The 14,382-nt window shown below is 34.9% G+C and overlaps 1 protein-coding gene across 1 annotated transcript in view; it reads right to left on the reverse strand.

Moving 5' to 3' along the window:
* Positions 1 to 11,136, reverse strand: part of LOC113522818 (E3 ubiquitin-protein ligase UBR5) — a 32,736-nt gene extending 21,600 nt beyond the window's left edge. Inside the window, exons 1-13 of the mRNA XM_052897643.1 lie at positions 10,868 to 11,136; positions 8,342 to 8,691; positions 6,467 to 6,621; positions 5,070 to 5,290; positions 4,569 to 4,744; positions 4,287 to 4,477; positions 3,523 to 3,670; positions 3,149 to 3,284; positions 2,615 to 2,775; positions 2,342 to 2,484; positions 1,692 to 1,854; positions 1,070 to 1,452; positions 389 to 562 (exon numbers count right to left, since the gene is read on the reverse strand). Of these exons, the coding sequence (XP_052753603.1) occupies positions 389 to 562; positions 1,070 to 1,452; positions 1,692 to 1,854; positions 2,342 to 2,484; positions 2,615 to 2,775; positions 3,149 to 3,284; positions 3,523 to 3,670; positions 4,287 to 4,477; positions 4,569 to 4,744; positions 5,070 to 5,290; positions 6,467 to 6,621; positions 8,342 to 8,691; positions 10,868 to 10,929 (2,463 nt within the window). The 5' untranslated portion in view covers positions 10,930 to 11,136. The remainder of the gene's footprint in view (positions 1 to 388; positions 563 to 1,069; positions 1,453 to 1,691; positions 1,855 to 2,341; positions 2,485 to 2,614; positions 2,776 to 3,148; positions 3,285 to 3,522; positions 3,671 to 4,286; positions 4,478 to 4,568; positions 4,745 to 5,069; positions 5,291 to 6,466; positions 6,622 to 8,341; positions 8,692 to 10,867) is intronic.
* Between the last annotated feature and the right edge of the window lie 3,246 nt (positions 11,137 to 14,382).

The following is a 14,382-nucleotide window of genomic DNA, read 5'->3' on the forward strand; positions in this document are numbered from 1 at the left end:
ATGGTGATTTAGGCGTGTGAAAAGAATGCCATATGAAAGGTTGACAAAACAAATATACAATGAGAATATGAATAGGTACCGGGGAAGACCTACACTAACTTATGATCAGATAGACCATGTTCTTTCTGAAAAAGGATTCGAATCTTCAGAACCGGCATACATGCTTGAAACAACTAATGAAAATACAGGAAATAAGAGATGTGTGTAAGGATAGAAGCCTTTTGCACTCAGTTTCCTCTGTCTATCTCGCAAGAGGCTTCACATGAAGATAGATATATATACGACTAATTAAACATATCCATACAAGTTCATAAATAGTATAATTCCATTTTCATACCAAACTTAGAATGGAACTATTTAAATAGAAATGTGAATGTAAAGAGTTTACCTCGGCGGCCGTCGCTAACTGTATCGCCTGCCCATTTGAGTAGCCAAGCATTGCATTGTTATCAGTCGGAAACGTGCTGTCGGTTAGAGCTCGCGTAGTGCCCACAGCATACACAGCATAAGCGAGCGCACCTCCCGGCCGCCGAACCACCGCGTGCACTCCTCGACTGTCCACCTGAATCAAAATAAAAGTGAGTTTTTACTGTGTTAAGGCACATAAATGAATTATACTCGGCATTACATTAGTATCGCAACTCCCTGTCTATCTTTCAAAGTGACCTCATCTCTTCCATAATTTTAATAAAACCATTATTTTAATATTATTATTTTTTATTGTTTGCCATTTCTAGTTGAAATAATTATAAAAGTGCCAATTTATTTTGAATTAATCATTACAGATCTAAAATATTTGACGTTTATACAATGATCATCATTATATCAGTCGTTAACTGACCACTGTTGTATATAGACTTTCGCCATATCAGGCTTTGCCAAAAGTTATCACGCTAGGCAGGCAGATTAGCAAAAGCAGTTAATCCTTTGTTGATATTTTAAGACGAGACACTCCTGTCCGTACCTAGACCATTAAGTTCCCATAGTAGCCTCTTATGCTATCTACGGAAAAATAAGGGTTGACGTTTAAACTGTTAATAAAGACTACTACCATTGCCAATATACTTACAGCAATGGTGATGACCTGCACGTCAGGGGGCAGTGCGATTTTCCTTGGTGAGCGTTGTAGGCAATCCGGTCCTCGCGGACCAGCGGCCCCACCTGCGCCCCACTTAACTGCGATCAAATCATCCTTGCGTACTAGTCGACAATCTTGCAATAACGTAGTCCAATCATCTGGTGTAGAAGGAACTATTTCTTTGCCATCTTTTCCAATAGTAGGAAATCGCACAGCTGCATAAGCGCCGTCAACTTTCAACACGCGGCCTAGTGGCACACTTTTGACATCCTCCAGGAAAACTACTTCTTTGAGCGGCCACTCCTCTTCGTCCCGTTTGGAGCCATCGTTGGATGAGCCTTCTTCGCCACGAACAGTCACACGTTTTGCACGTTCTGTTAAATATTGATTTCGCAAAAATTATCAATCAATACATATATTTTTCTATAAAAATATATATATATTGGTACATTATGAAATAGGCAATATTTCTGCAGTGACCTGTGACTCATAATTTATTATTACTACCGGGAAATAAAAAGACAGTTTCGGGCTCGTTATATATGAACTTTATCATACAGATCAATGTTTATTATAATAAGTAAATATATGTTGCTCAAAGAGATGTACTCACTGTGAGAGGTGCTAGTATCGCTGCAAGTAGACGAGGCAGGGCTGGGCGGCGGGGGCATGTCGAGTCGATCAGCCATGTCTTTGTTGCTATCCTTCCCAGCTTCCTTGCCGCTTCCGCTAGATGATGACGCCTTTACTGAAGACACTGTTAATGGAGATTGATTCTGGAAAAAAAAAAATATTGTGAGATTTTATGTCACGGTTTATCTAATAGATACAACTTTAAAATATTTCCAAAAAAACACAAACGAAAATATACATAAGATTATAATCTTGCATTTTTACTGAAGTCATTTAAGGATTGTAGTGATAATACGGACATAAATACATACAAATGCAATTAATATTTAACAAATGTTCATTAAAAAATCCGAAAATAATATTAACAATTAATTCTAGTTAAGAAATTTAAACAGACCAACAAAGACACGACAAGAAGCTTTCTAAAGGGCAGACAAACTTATATAAAATATTCTCTTTTTCGGCCAAACTTCAAGGAACTAGCTACAGTGCTGTGGATAGAATATATTTGAAATAGAGGCGAACTATGTAACATTAGATACTTTTAATGAAGATTTATAATACATTTTATCTAAAGAGCTATGCAAAGAAATTCGCAGGACACAGCATATAAATTTCAAATTCCCACACCTGTAAGTCTCTCTTGTCCTTGTCTGAAACAGACCGATCAGGCTGCGGTGGTGGCAGAAGTTTAAAGCGACACATGTCTGACAAATTCCATGCAGCATTCTGCAGCACGCCTACTTTCGGTACGCCGGTGGACATGTTAAAACCTATAACAAACATTATAAACTTTTGTATTATTAAAAATCGATAATTTTATAATTGAAAAAGAAGTCATATAATATTTATACAAAATATATTCATACGTATTGAACAGTTTCTGATATTTGTTGAACTTACCAATGGCTCCTGGTTGATACATCGGAGCATTCTTCATAGTGACGTTCTGTCCGGCCTGCAGATCCTGCGGTGTCGTCGACGAGTGACCGCGCTGCTGCTTGCGAGAGCGGGCGCGATGTTTCTCCCATAGACGGGCACGTTGACCCAATGGGAGTACACCCCTGATTATATAATATTCATAATTTCAATAGTTACATAATTTCAGATTTCCATTCAAAACGTGATTAGATAAAATCCTTGGTAATATTAATTTTAATTAATTTATGTCAATGTTTATAAATTAGCTTAATAAACAATATGAGAGAATTGATAAATAATGTAGCAAAAAGAGAAATAGAGTTCATGGGTAGTTTTGCTAAAATCTATTTTATATGATGTGATATAGATTTAAGCAAAACATTCACAGAAAATTTATATTCAACAAGTTTACAAAAATTTTATCCATCTTAAAAATCAAACTTGATATGATATTTATGTTGTAATTATAAATAGTAATAACATTTGTTTAAACACATGTACTATATAAAAACTCACCACCAATAAAGTGCTCCAGATTCCAGTCTCGCGACAGTGTACAAAGAGCATACATGAAGCGATATCGTTTTGTCAGATCCAAATTCCGTGAATGTTTGTAGGGGATGTTCCAGTCGTGATGCCCCGGGAGCATGGGCTAAAAACATTAATGTTTTAATACTCATTGTTATAAATCAGAATCAATGAAAGTTACTTATCCTAAGCTTTACTGTAGGACGTGGTTTATGTATCTTCTTCATTCAAATCCATTCTTAGTAATTTAAGAATGGTTGAATCATCGAAACATTTTTAATAAGTTTCACGTTATCAATATTAGAAGGATAGCTATGACAGATTACCGTAATATACATACTATTATGAAACAATACACTTACCAATGGACTCATCGAGGAAAGTAGCCACCCTGCCAGTATCTGTGAGCACAGAGACCCGTATTCCAGCTGCGCTGATGTGCGTGATGCGCTCTCCAGGCAACAGACCTAGCCAGCTGGAGCGTGGGTGAAATGCACTAATCGCACCTGCCTATAATATACATGGAAATTTCCATTAAAAAACCTCAAATAAGGACAAATTAAGTAATTGATGTGTAATTTTCGTGGAACTAATATATATACATATAAACTATATATATATATATATATATATATATATATATATATTGCCAAAATATCATATGATCAAAATCAATAAATCTATTTTTTATGAGTACTACTATTGGATAGCCGCAGATATCTTATAATCGAATCAATTAATCGTTTGTTTATATTCCCAGTAAGTTCTATAAAAACAACCCATTTTCAATTAACATATTAGATCATAATGTCACACTGATACGAGTTTATAGGACTAGACTTTTCTTATAAATACATATACATACTATAAATCTCAATTTTAACTGCTGTATTAAATATTACTTCTGACCGATTTTTTCCGTGACTAATACAAATTAATAATGAGTCTATATAATAAAGAAATGTTCGGTAATGTGATCTAATATCATGAACAAAGCAACTTCTAAGAAAAAGAAACAATTTCAATCATATACAGAAGTACAATCACAGTATCAAACACTTATAACTTATGAAAACTAAAATAATTAACAATATTTTATTAAGACATTAATAAAAATTTAACATACATCATTACGCTGATAGGGATGAGCGTCAGCCCAACGCCACTGATGCAGCTGACCATGTGTAGAGACAGCAACAAGCTCACTGTAAGTAGCTGCAATATGTGTGAAGCGTATGTTGCTTTCCCAGTACTCCAGTTCTTCAGAAACCCAAAGTGGCGATGCTGCCATTGCAGAATCCTTTTTCTTATTTTCACCTAAAAGATGAATATGAACAAATTCAGTCAGTCGCATAATTAAAATAATATGAATAATAGAACAACATTACTGCTTATTATACAAAATCACCTCCATCTTTATCCCAAGAAGTATCACGGAGTGCCGACTCGAGCCACCTGCGAGGACCAAAATATTGCCGCTCGCGCCACCTGCTGAATTCCGATGGACGCTCCTGAGTAGAGCTGCTGCTCTCGCGACTGGCGCCTCCGCGGCCGCCGCTACTGCTGCCACCACCTCCACTGCGACTACATAATACAGAAGTGTTACTTTTTTATAACTAAAATGATATAAAAAGACCTTTCTCATGACCATTCACAAAAGAATTATGTAAAATCACATAATAATAAATAGATTAATTAATACTGAAAGGTCTTTTTATACCCATAACATATATGATAAATAAATAAAAAAAAAAAAAAAAAACTAATGTCTTCTACAGTAAAATAAAAACACACCCAATCACAACAAAAACGGAAACTGCGTAAGCTTCAGCGTGCTAGAGATTGGGTTGAGGACTACATTTTCTATGGATAGGAGAGTTGGCAGAGGAGCATAGCATGACAGGTATACCTTCTGATAGCCGCGTACCCGAAGATGTCCTCAGAGAACATGTCTGCGTCAATGATGACGGACTGGTCCTGCTGCGCTGCGTGGAAGCCGCCGTCGAGTAGTGAGATGAGGTCCTCAGGCACGTAACCATCGCCGCCCTCGCCACCCTCAGGCTCTTCCCCTTCTTCGTCATCTCGAGATAGCAAGTTGTTGACCGCCAGGTTTACGTCCAGATTTGTGCGCTATATAATATGTTGAATTAGATGTAACATTTATGTTACAAACATACATACACTTAATATTCTTTAAATACGAGGTCTGTCCGGAAAGTTCGTATAAAAGTGTTCTGGAATGCGAGAAAGAGGAGTGGGGAGGCCAGGTAAGCGCAGGACCCCTTCCTTATGTCCCTAACAATGCTTCAGTTCTGGTCTGACCGCCGTGCGGTGCGAACTGGCTTGTCACGCCATCTGTGAAGTTACCTCTTAACGAAACCCCGTCGGCATGGAGCCCGCTTCCGTTGAAGAGCAGCGCGTCGTAATCAAGTTTCTCTCGAAACTCGGCAAGAATGGCCGTGAAATTTTTGCCGATCTCAGAACAGTTTATGGGGATGATGCTGTGAAGGAACCAACCGTCGACAAGTGGCTAAAAAGATTCAGAGAGGGCCGAGAAAGAGTTCGATGTTCGGGGGATTGTCCATCAAGAATTCGTCCCTCCAGGCCAGACAGTTGATGGAAAATTCTACGTCGATGTGCTCAGACGCCTCAAAGCTCGTGTGGCACGAGTTCGTCCAGAATTGGCGCGAGAGGGGCGTTGGATTCTTCACCACGACAATGCCCCTGCCCACACCTCTCTTGTTGTCCGTGAGTTTTTGAGTAAAAATTCCATTACGGTGACCGAACACCCCCTATTCGCCGGATTTGGCTCCGTGTGACTTCTTCTTGTTCCCAAAAACCAAATTGGTACTTCGGGGGCGGCATTTGGGGGACATAAATGAGATTGAGAAACCTACAACCAGAGGACTTTCAAGGAGCCTTCTCACAGTGGAAACGGCGTTGGCACAAGTGCATTATGTCACAGGGGGAGTACTTTGAAGGGGATAAAATTGATTTACCTGAATAATTGTAAAATAAAATTTTTAAAAAACTTTTATACGTACTTTCCGGACAAACCTCGTATATATATATATATATATATATATATATATATATATATATATATATATATATATATATATATATATATATATATATATATATATATATATATATATATATATATATATATATATATATATATATATATATATATATATATATATATATATATATATATATATATATGAAAATATCAAACTATAATAAATTATTGAAACTGAATAATATTGTATAAGCCTTTTACAGTTATTATAATTAGATTACCTGTAGTTCTCTGATAATAAGGCTCCTACTTTTCCCTTGTAGGACAACTTGAGCCTGTGTGACGAGATCCTCTGGAACAAATGGGGCTGGCACAGAGACCACTCGCCCTGAACTTGATGCTCCAATAATAACTCCAGTCGCACGGCTTGTAGACCCTGGCACAATACTTCTTTATGTACTAATTTCAATAACAAGTATATTCTCTTTTACAAAATAAAAAACAACTTCAATTATACCAATAAATGACAAAAAGTCATAAATCAAACATATATGTATTATAAGCAATTTTTTACCCACAGAGAAAAATTAGCACATAGTTAGCAATCATATGATGCAGTTGTAAATTAAATTGAGATGAATTGAGTATTTCCTTGTTCTAGAAGTCCATTAGTAAATAGTGCAATGGATTTAAAACTAGATTTGACAACTTTTTTGGAATAGTATCTAATTTAACAGAAAGAAAAATAAAACACGTTTAAAGAAGTTTATTAAGAATGATTGCATAGTTTTATTAGATTAAATATTTATTTGAACAGTATCTTATCCAAGGATTAATTGAGTTATTCACCTTTAATTTTATTATAATAAAGATTTAGACATATTAAATATGGATTTATAAATTCCCTCTAAGAATGTTACTAGTAACCATAATTGTTTAAGATCAGTAATGATCATTAAATAGCTTTTACCCGCGACTTTGTCTACATCATCAGGGTATCTTCTCACCTTGCATAGTACCTATGTGTATATCAAATTTTATAGTGATTAATTTAGCCATTAAGAGGAAACAAACAAACAAATCCACTGTTATAATATTAGCAAGGAATTAGGTAAGCGGTCTGATTGTTTGATTTTGCATCTCTTTTGTTTGTTGATGAGATGGAATTTTCCATATCTTTTAGCCTTAGGGTTGTAAATACAAAATAATTATAAGGATTGTCTATGGTATACCTTAGCTTTAATAATAATCATAACTGTTATTATACAGGTTTATGAGGATGTTTGAATTAGCAAAGCAATCAGATGAGACACTGATCATTGTAGTTTATGATTAAAAAGATTATAATGACACTTGTATTTCTAGCTTGCCTTACATACGGATGCCAAACAAGGACATATATAAAATAAAAAAAAAAACTTATCAAAGAGCCATGAAGTGGAGCCTTTTTAAACAAAGAAAAATAAAAAAATTAAGAAGCTCAGAAATAAGAAAAAGGGCAAAATTAAAACAGATGGTCTACAAAATGTATTAAAACTGAAAAGAAAGTGGGTTGCTCACGTTTCCAACCCACATATGACTGACAGAAATAAAAATTGACTATTTTATCAACAAAATGCCATTGTATAAATATGAAAATAAAGAAGTTTTATTATTATTATGTGTCTCAGCCGTTATATCATAGTCATAGCCCATAAGTGAACCTAACTAGATAGTATTATTAGTTAAAGTCAAAAGTTTGTATATTATTTAATAGGACATAATTGTGGAATGTAATATGATAATAATTGTTATTTGTTTCAAAATTATGAAATGCAAACTAATATAATTCAATATTTGATTTCTATGGATTACAAGAATGCAAATAGTTTTCATGACGGTTAAGAGTGTTCATACTAAAATATGGCAATGTCGCAATTATCTGTAAATTTTTAAAAACATTCAATTTTCAATATTCAATTAAAAATATTGAAAACAGAACAATGTTGGATATTTTAGGTAGAATATTTAAAAAGTGCTCTGCTAGTAATCAGGCAAATGTACCAAAAGTATTTTAAATTTGATTATATAATTCTTAAAATACCTATCTGATTCAATAATCCTTAAAATACAGCTATTTATACTAGCTGTTAAAATAATATTACTAGTTTACATACCTTGAGAACTAGGTGCAGCGCGAATTGAATTTCTCATAATACGGGCTCTTGTCCGAGGCTGTTGCCTAGAGCCACAACCTCCTCCACTGCCCCCTTGCTTTCCTCCTCCAGTTCCGCCGCCACCACTTCCACCTCCACCATTACCGCCATTTTTACTTGCATCTGCCTTGCTCAGATCCAATCGATCCGGAATGATGGAAAATGCAGCTCGACATATTGTTCCATCTTCAAGTAGGCAAGCTATATGAGCTGGACCTGCTGCTACAGCACGCACTCCTCTCAAGGAACTGAGTGCTGATGATCCAGCTCCAGTCCCATATCTATTCCAACGTTCTGCTACTTCCTTGAGTCTGGAACAAATGTTTTGTGAAATTAAACAATTATAATCTGTAATAAACAAATAGCTGACCTAGTAAACATTTCTATTTTTTAAAGTTTACTATTTTTACCTTTATGGAATTACCATTTTTTCTTATCCACATAACTGTCCTATCTTTTGAGTAAGAGCAAACATTACAAAATGAAACAAAAATCAATTTAGCTGTTACGAGATAAGCAATAATCAACATCATTGTGTCATGATCACTGTGACTTTTATATTAAGACACTAAATATAAAAAAGATTATGAGTTTCAAAGATTAATTAAAAAAGTACTTATTAATAAAAATCACTTATTTATTAAAACTGCTAGTACTAGTAGAATTCTAGTGTAATTTTCCTCAGTATTATTAAATAATTATCAGAAAGGACAAACATAGTAAGTATATACACATATTGTTAAAAATTAAACATAAGTTTAAAAAAAAAAATTGTTATTATATTTAGAGTAACAATTATAACATATTGGGACAAGGTTTCATCTGTATAATCAAATTGCTATTGTACTAAATTATTTTTTATCATCATCATTTCAGCCATTATCCGTCCACTGCTGGACATAAGCCTCCCCCATAGACTGTCATAAAGAACGGTCCTAAGCCACCTGCATTCACTGACCCCCTACAATGCATTTCAGGTTGGCATTCCATCTAGTGGTGGGGTCATCTTACACTACATTTAGCGGTAAGTGATCACCACTCAAAAACCTATCTTCTCCATCGTTTGTTGATTCTTCGAGCTATGTATGTGACCAGCCCATTGCTACTGGGGGAAAGGGATTGTTAGTAATGGAGACAGATTCCCATTGCTAACAATATACCCAATCAGGTTGACCTCCTCGGTGTTGCTGTTAGCTAGAAACTATCATGGTTAATTCCTGATGAATTCATCATGATGGGCTAACTGGCCTGTTTTCATTCTCATCTATCACCCTTCACTGGTGCTTCGCCAGCGTATCTCGTTAGCGCAGGCTTTTTTTTTTGTTTGAAAATAGTATGGTAATGCCTACTATTTTCAAACATAAAAAAAAGCCCATTGCCACTTCAGCTTGCTTGTTCTTCGGGCTATGTCGGTTATTTTGGTTCTTTTGTGGATATCCTCGTTTCAGATTCTATCATGCAAAAAGACTCCTAGCATAGCTGTCTCCATAGCCTGCTGAGTAACTTGAAGCTTTTGCATATGGGTAATCATGTAGGACCATGTTTTGGTTCCATAAGTCATCACTTGCAACATGCACTGGTTAAAGACCTTCATCTATGTTCTATACGAAGGTTTAATTTTTCAGTCTACTACTATTTAAGTCTTCAAATATTTTTCTTCTAGTTTTGCATAACAGCATCTATTTTTAAATAATAGTTGTTAATTTGAAATGAACAATGATTGAGAATGCAGAAAGAATGCTTGATTGCATAGTCTAGAGAACTCAGGATTAAATACCATCCTAAACCTCTATATTTCAAATTAAAATACTTTAAAACTAATGATCACTTGTTTCATATGGGTTATAAAACCATTACTAAATAAATCACATAAGAAGTGTTTGTATACAATAAAAATGGTGATATCAGACAAAGACATCATCTTGCAAGTATAATACTATTTGTATTTTGGTAATGTAGAAAATGTATTTAAAAACTATAAATCTCTGATGATTGAAATATATGTATGGTAATGTTAATGGCAAGCATTATTAGTCATTAATCGGACATTATAATTAAATAGACAAACAGATTTAGATATTTCGAAAGATACTGAATATTTCTATACCTAAACTTAGTTATATACATTTAGTAATATTTTGAAATAAATAAAATTGAAAAGCAAATATTGCAAATCGCTCGTGAGTATTAAAAAAACCAAGTTTATTTAAAGGTAGATATGCAAATTGATTACAACGATTGGGATTTTCGGATCCATATTTGAGACAAGATAGGACTCGCACCATTACTATTGCGATCATTATGTCAAGGAAAATATCCATTACAGTACAAAAATATGCAAGAAACGTGGCCATATGCGATATATTAGTAAAAAAAGCAGTATATTAATTCCCAGTAAAATCTCAACATCACAAAAGTAATCATATAATATTATGAAATCTTAATTCTTACTGCAAAAAATGGAGAACAAATATAATTTAATATTACCTATCTATCAATTGATCTTCTGTTCCAGGTAAGGGTTGAACCACAAAATGCATTGAAGACATTTCCAAGGAATCGTCCTGAGTTTGCAATAATTTATACACAAGAAATCTTCAACATTTGTTACTATTCACATGAATTATAAGAACAAAAGAACACCAATCTAAAGTCCTCTTGTAACCACCATATTTCTCGTGGTTTCTTTCGTGATCGTTTCTCGTTCTCAAATACATGTGAGTCGGTACATGACGAAAAAAGAAGGAAAATATCAACATGGCTTCTAGTAACTATTATGTTGGTACGACTGAAAAGTTTTTTTTTTTTAATTTTTACTATGAGAGCAACGGCATAGTCGACAGAAGGATTTGATTTATTTATTTATTTAACAATTAGACAAATTTGCGGGGTGATTCCTATAACAGCAAGAAAGTTATTACCTATTTAAAAAATATTTACGTTGGACGATTGTATCCTAGTTGCCTAACGAATTTGCTCTTTTCTATGACATTCTTATAATAATTTTAGTTCCGAAATCGTTCAGAAGAGGCGGCATAATTAATAACTACAAACTTCAAAGTAACTACCTATTTATTCATTTTTTTTTGTGTTAACTCAATAGTTATGAACAAAAACTATAAATGAAAATTTTCAGCAAATATGGTACTTTTAGCTATAGCAACTGATTTTTTATATAATTTTAGCAAAGGTGTTGCTCATTATACCAAACAAAAAACGAACGGGATTTTAAAAGGAAACGATAAGCATTTTGATATTAATGATAATTATAGTTTGATGTTATTGTAGGAAATAAAGGAAGTCTGTTATTTTTATCATGATTTTGTATGAGATTTAAGCAGAATCGGTAACATCGGCTCTTATATTATAATACGTTTTACTAAGTCTATGCATCAACCGCAGTTACTATCCTTAATCTATGAATCAAAGGGTATTTAAACATAGATAAGTACTTGTTATTTTGCTTGTTATATTCTCCTTTTATGAGATATTCATCTCCTAGAAGTACCTAACGAGTTTTATTTTTTTAATGGATGATAATAGATTGATAACCCCGCCTACGCTAATGGTATATACTAGCGGTGCACCAGTAAGAGATGATGGGTGAGGATAAAAGGGCAGGTCTTTTTTTTAATGGATGATAATGGAATGGTACTCCGCCTGCCCTATCGGTATATACTAGCGGGGCACAGTGAGGGATAATTGCAGAGGATGAAAAGGCAGGTCAATAAGCCCATCATAACGAATTCAACGATAAATTAGTCACGATGGTTTCCAAGGGAAACTATGTGTAGGTAGACCTGACAGCGTACTGACCTGATAAGGTATATTGATAGTAATGGAGACTAAACTCCCCATTACTAACAATCCCTTCCCCCCTAAAGCGGCAGGTCAGTTACCCCATCATGATGGGGGGGGAGGGATTGTTAGTAATAGGGTCTAATTTTCCCATTACTAGCAATACACCCTATCAGGTCGACCTCCACGCGGTTCCCCCTGGAAACTATTTTAGTTAATTCTAGTGGTTTTATTATTATTAAGCGTAATTCATCACGATGGGCTAATGGACCTGCTTTCATCGTCACCTATCATCTCTCACTGGTACCCCGCCAGCGTATACCGATAGCGCAGACGGGGTTACAATTTCATTATCACCTATAAAAAAGCCCCTTGTGATGAATACATCTGCAATTCAGCATGATGGTTTCCAAGGGAGACCGCGTGGTAGTCGACCAGACAGGGTATGTTAGCCATGGGACTAGTAGTCCACATTACTAGCAATCCCTTCATCCCTGGCTGGTACTTTGCATTACTAACAATCCCCTCCCCCCCCTTACCAAGAGTTTATCATTAAGTTTTTAAAGAGTCATCATTTTTCTACTATACATTCATACATATATAAAACGCTTGTTTTCCATAGTAGAGACAGAAACAATGAAACTCCAAATGCTTCGATTCCAACAAGCCTTTTTTGTATCCACCAAATTCATAAATTTTTACATACACGCTCTGTGACTACAAGTACTTTTAATTTGGCTTTATTTGGTCGATATACATCCTTCTAAGGCGGCCGCCACCGACATTTTCATTCATTCTAGCTCGATAAATACCTTTCGTAATTTTTCTTTCATGCATCCTCTCCAAACGGCCGAACCAACGCAACTTCCCTTTTCGATTTTTGTCATTATATCTTCTATCAGTCCATGCTTCTTCGTTCGCTTCCATTCGTTATTCGTTTCCATACTTGAATTTTGGTGTCAGTATTCCTTGATGTTTTGCTCGACAGATTTTTGCTTGCCATAATTGAGAGCAATGCAACGATAACATTATTCCCCGCTTTCACTCTCCTTTCAATATCTCCTTCACACTTCTGATCCCTTGTAAACAATGAACCGAATAGAAACTCACTCAATTGCTCTACTCTATCTCCTATCATAATTTGGCATGCCGTTAAACTTGCGTTCTTCTCAAAAACCTTTGTCTTTTTCGCATTTATTTTCATACATTTTCTTGCATACACTATATTCATTACAGTCACCATTTGTTGAAATTCATACTCCGACATTGCAAGCAGTACTTGGTCATCAGCGTATAAGAGTAGTAACAGTGATTCATTGATTCGGAATTCACAGTCAGATTCTTTCAAATCGGTCAAGCAATTGTCCATTAATCGATTGAACAGCAAAGGAGATTCTACACAGCCCCGTTCAATAAATATCACGTTGAATACCAAACCAGTCCACATAGACCCCATTTATTCTGACACAGACATTTCAATTCTTATATAAAGATTTGAATACCCGTATCAAATGGCTATCCATCCCATATATAATCAGTGTTGACCATAGTTCATTCCTTTATATGCTACTACTAAATAAGCCTTTTCAAGATTAATGAAGGCGTAGAAAACCTTTTAATATTGAGATAAGGTCTTCTCTGCTATGCACCTTAAGAAATCCGTAGATTCCATATTCTTTCGAAAACCTATTATGGATATGCATCCCTAGAAGACTTATTCTGTGGCAATTTTTGCACCCCTGCTGTGACTCGCTGCATTTATATAGTAGCACAATAACGGCTTTGCCCCAGTCATCAGGAATACAACCGGACCGCCAACATTTATTAAACAGCAGATACAGCAAGCTTACAATGAATTCTCCACCTTCTTTAAGCATTTCACCAGATTTGATATATTTTTTTAACTTTCTTTATTCTCTTTAAATCTTTCTTTTGTTTTTAAATTGTATTGTATTGTATTTTAAATATGCTAAAGAATCCCGCTGCTTTACCAACATTCATCATTTTCACTGCATTAATTACCTCATCCATACCTTATTTCAATGTTTATTTGGGGTCAACGTAATATGTTTTTTGTTCCATTCTCATTCACATTCACTTCCAATCTGGCTATATCATCTTTCACACAGTCCATCGGTGTCTTTTTAGGTTTTCCTCTGCCTTTATAGCCATCCACATTCATACTTAATATTTTTTTCTTTAAA

This window comes from Galleria mellonella, unplaced genomic scaffold (assembly GCF_026898425.1).
Source record: "Galleria mellonella isolate WM207_F2 unplaced genomic scaffold, CSIRO_AGI_GalMel_v1 utg38, whole genome shotgun sequence".
In the NCBI taxonomy this organism is placed as follows: domain Eukaryota; kingdom Metazoa; phylum Arthropoda; class Insecta; order Lepidoptera; family Pyralidae; genus Galleria; species Galleria mellonella.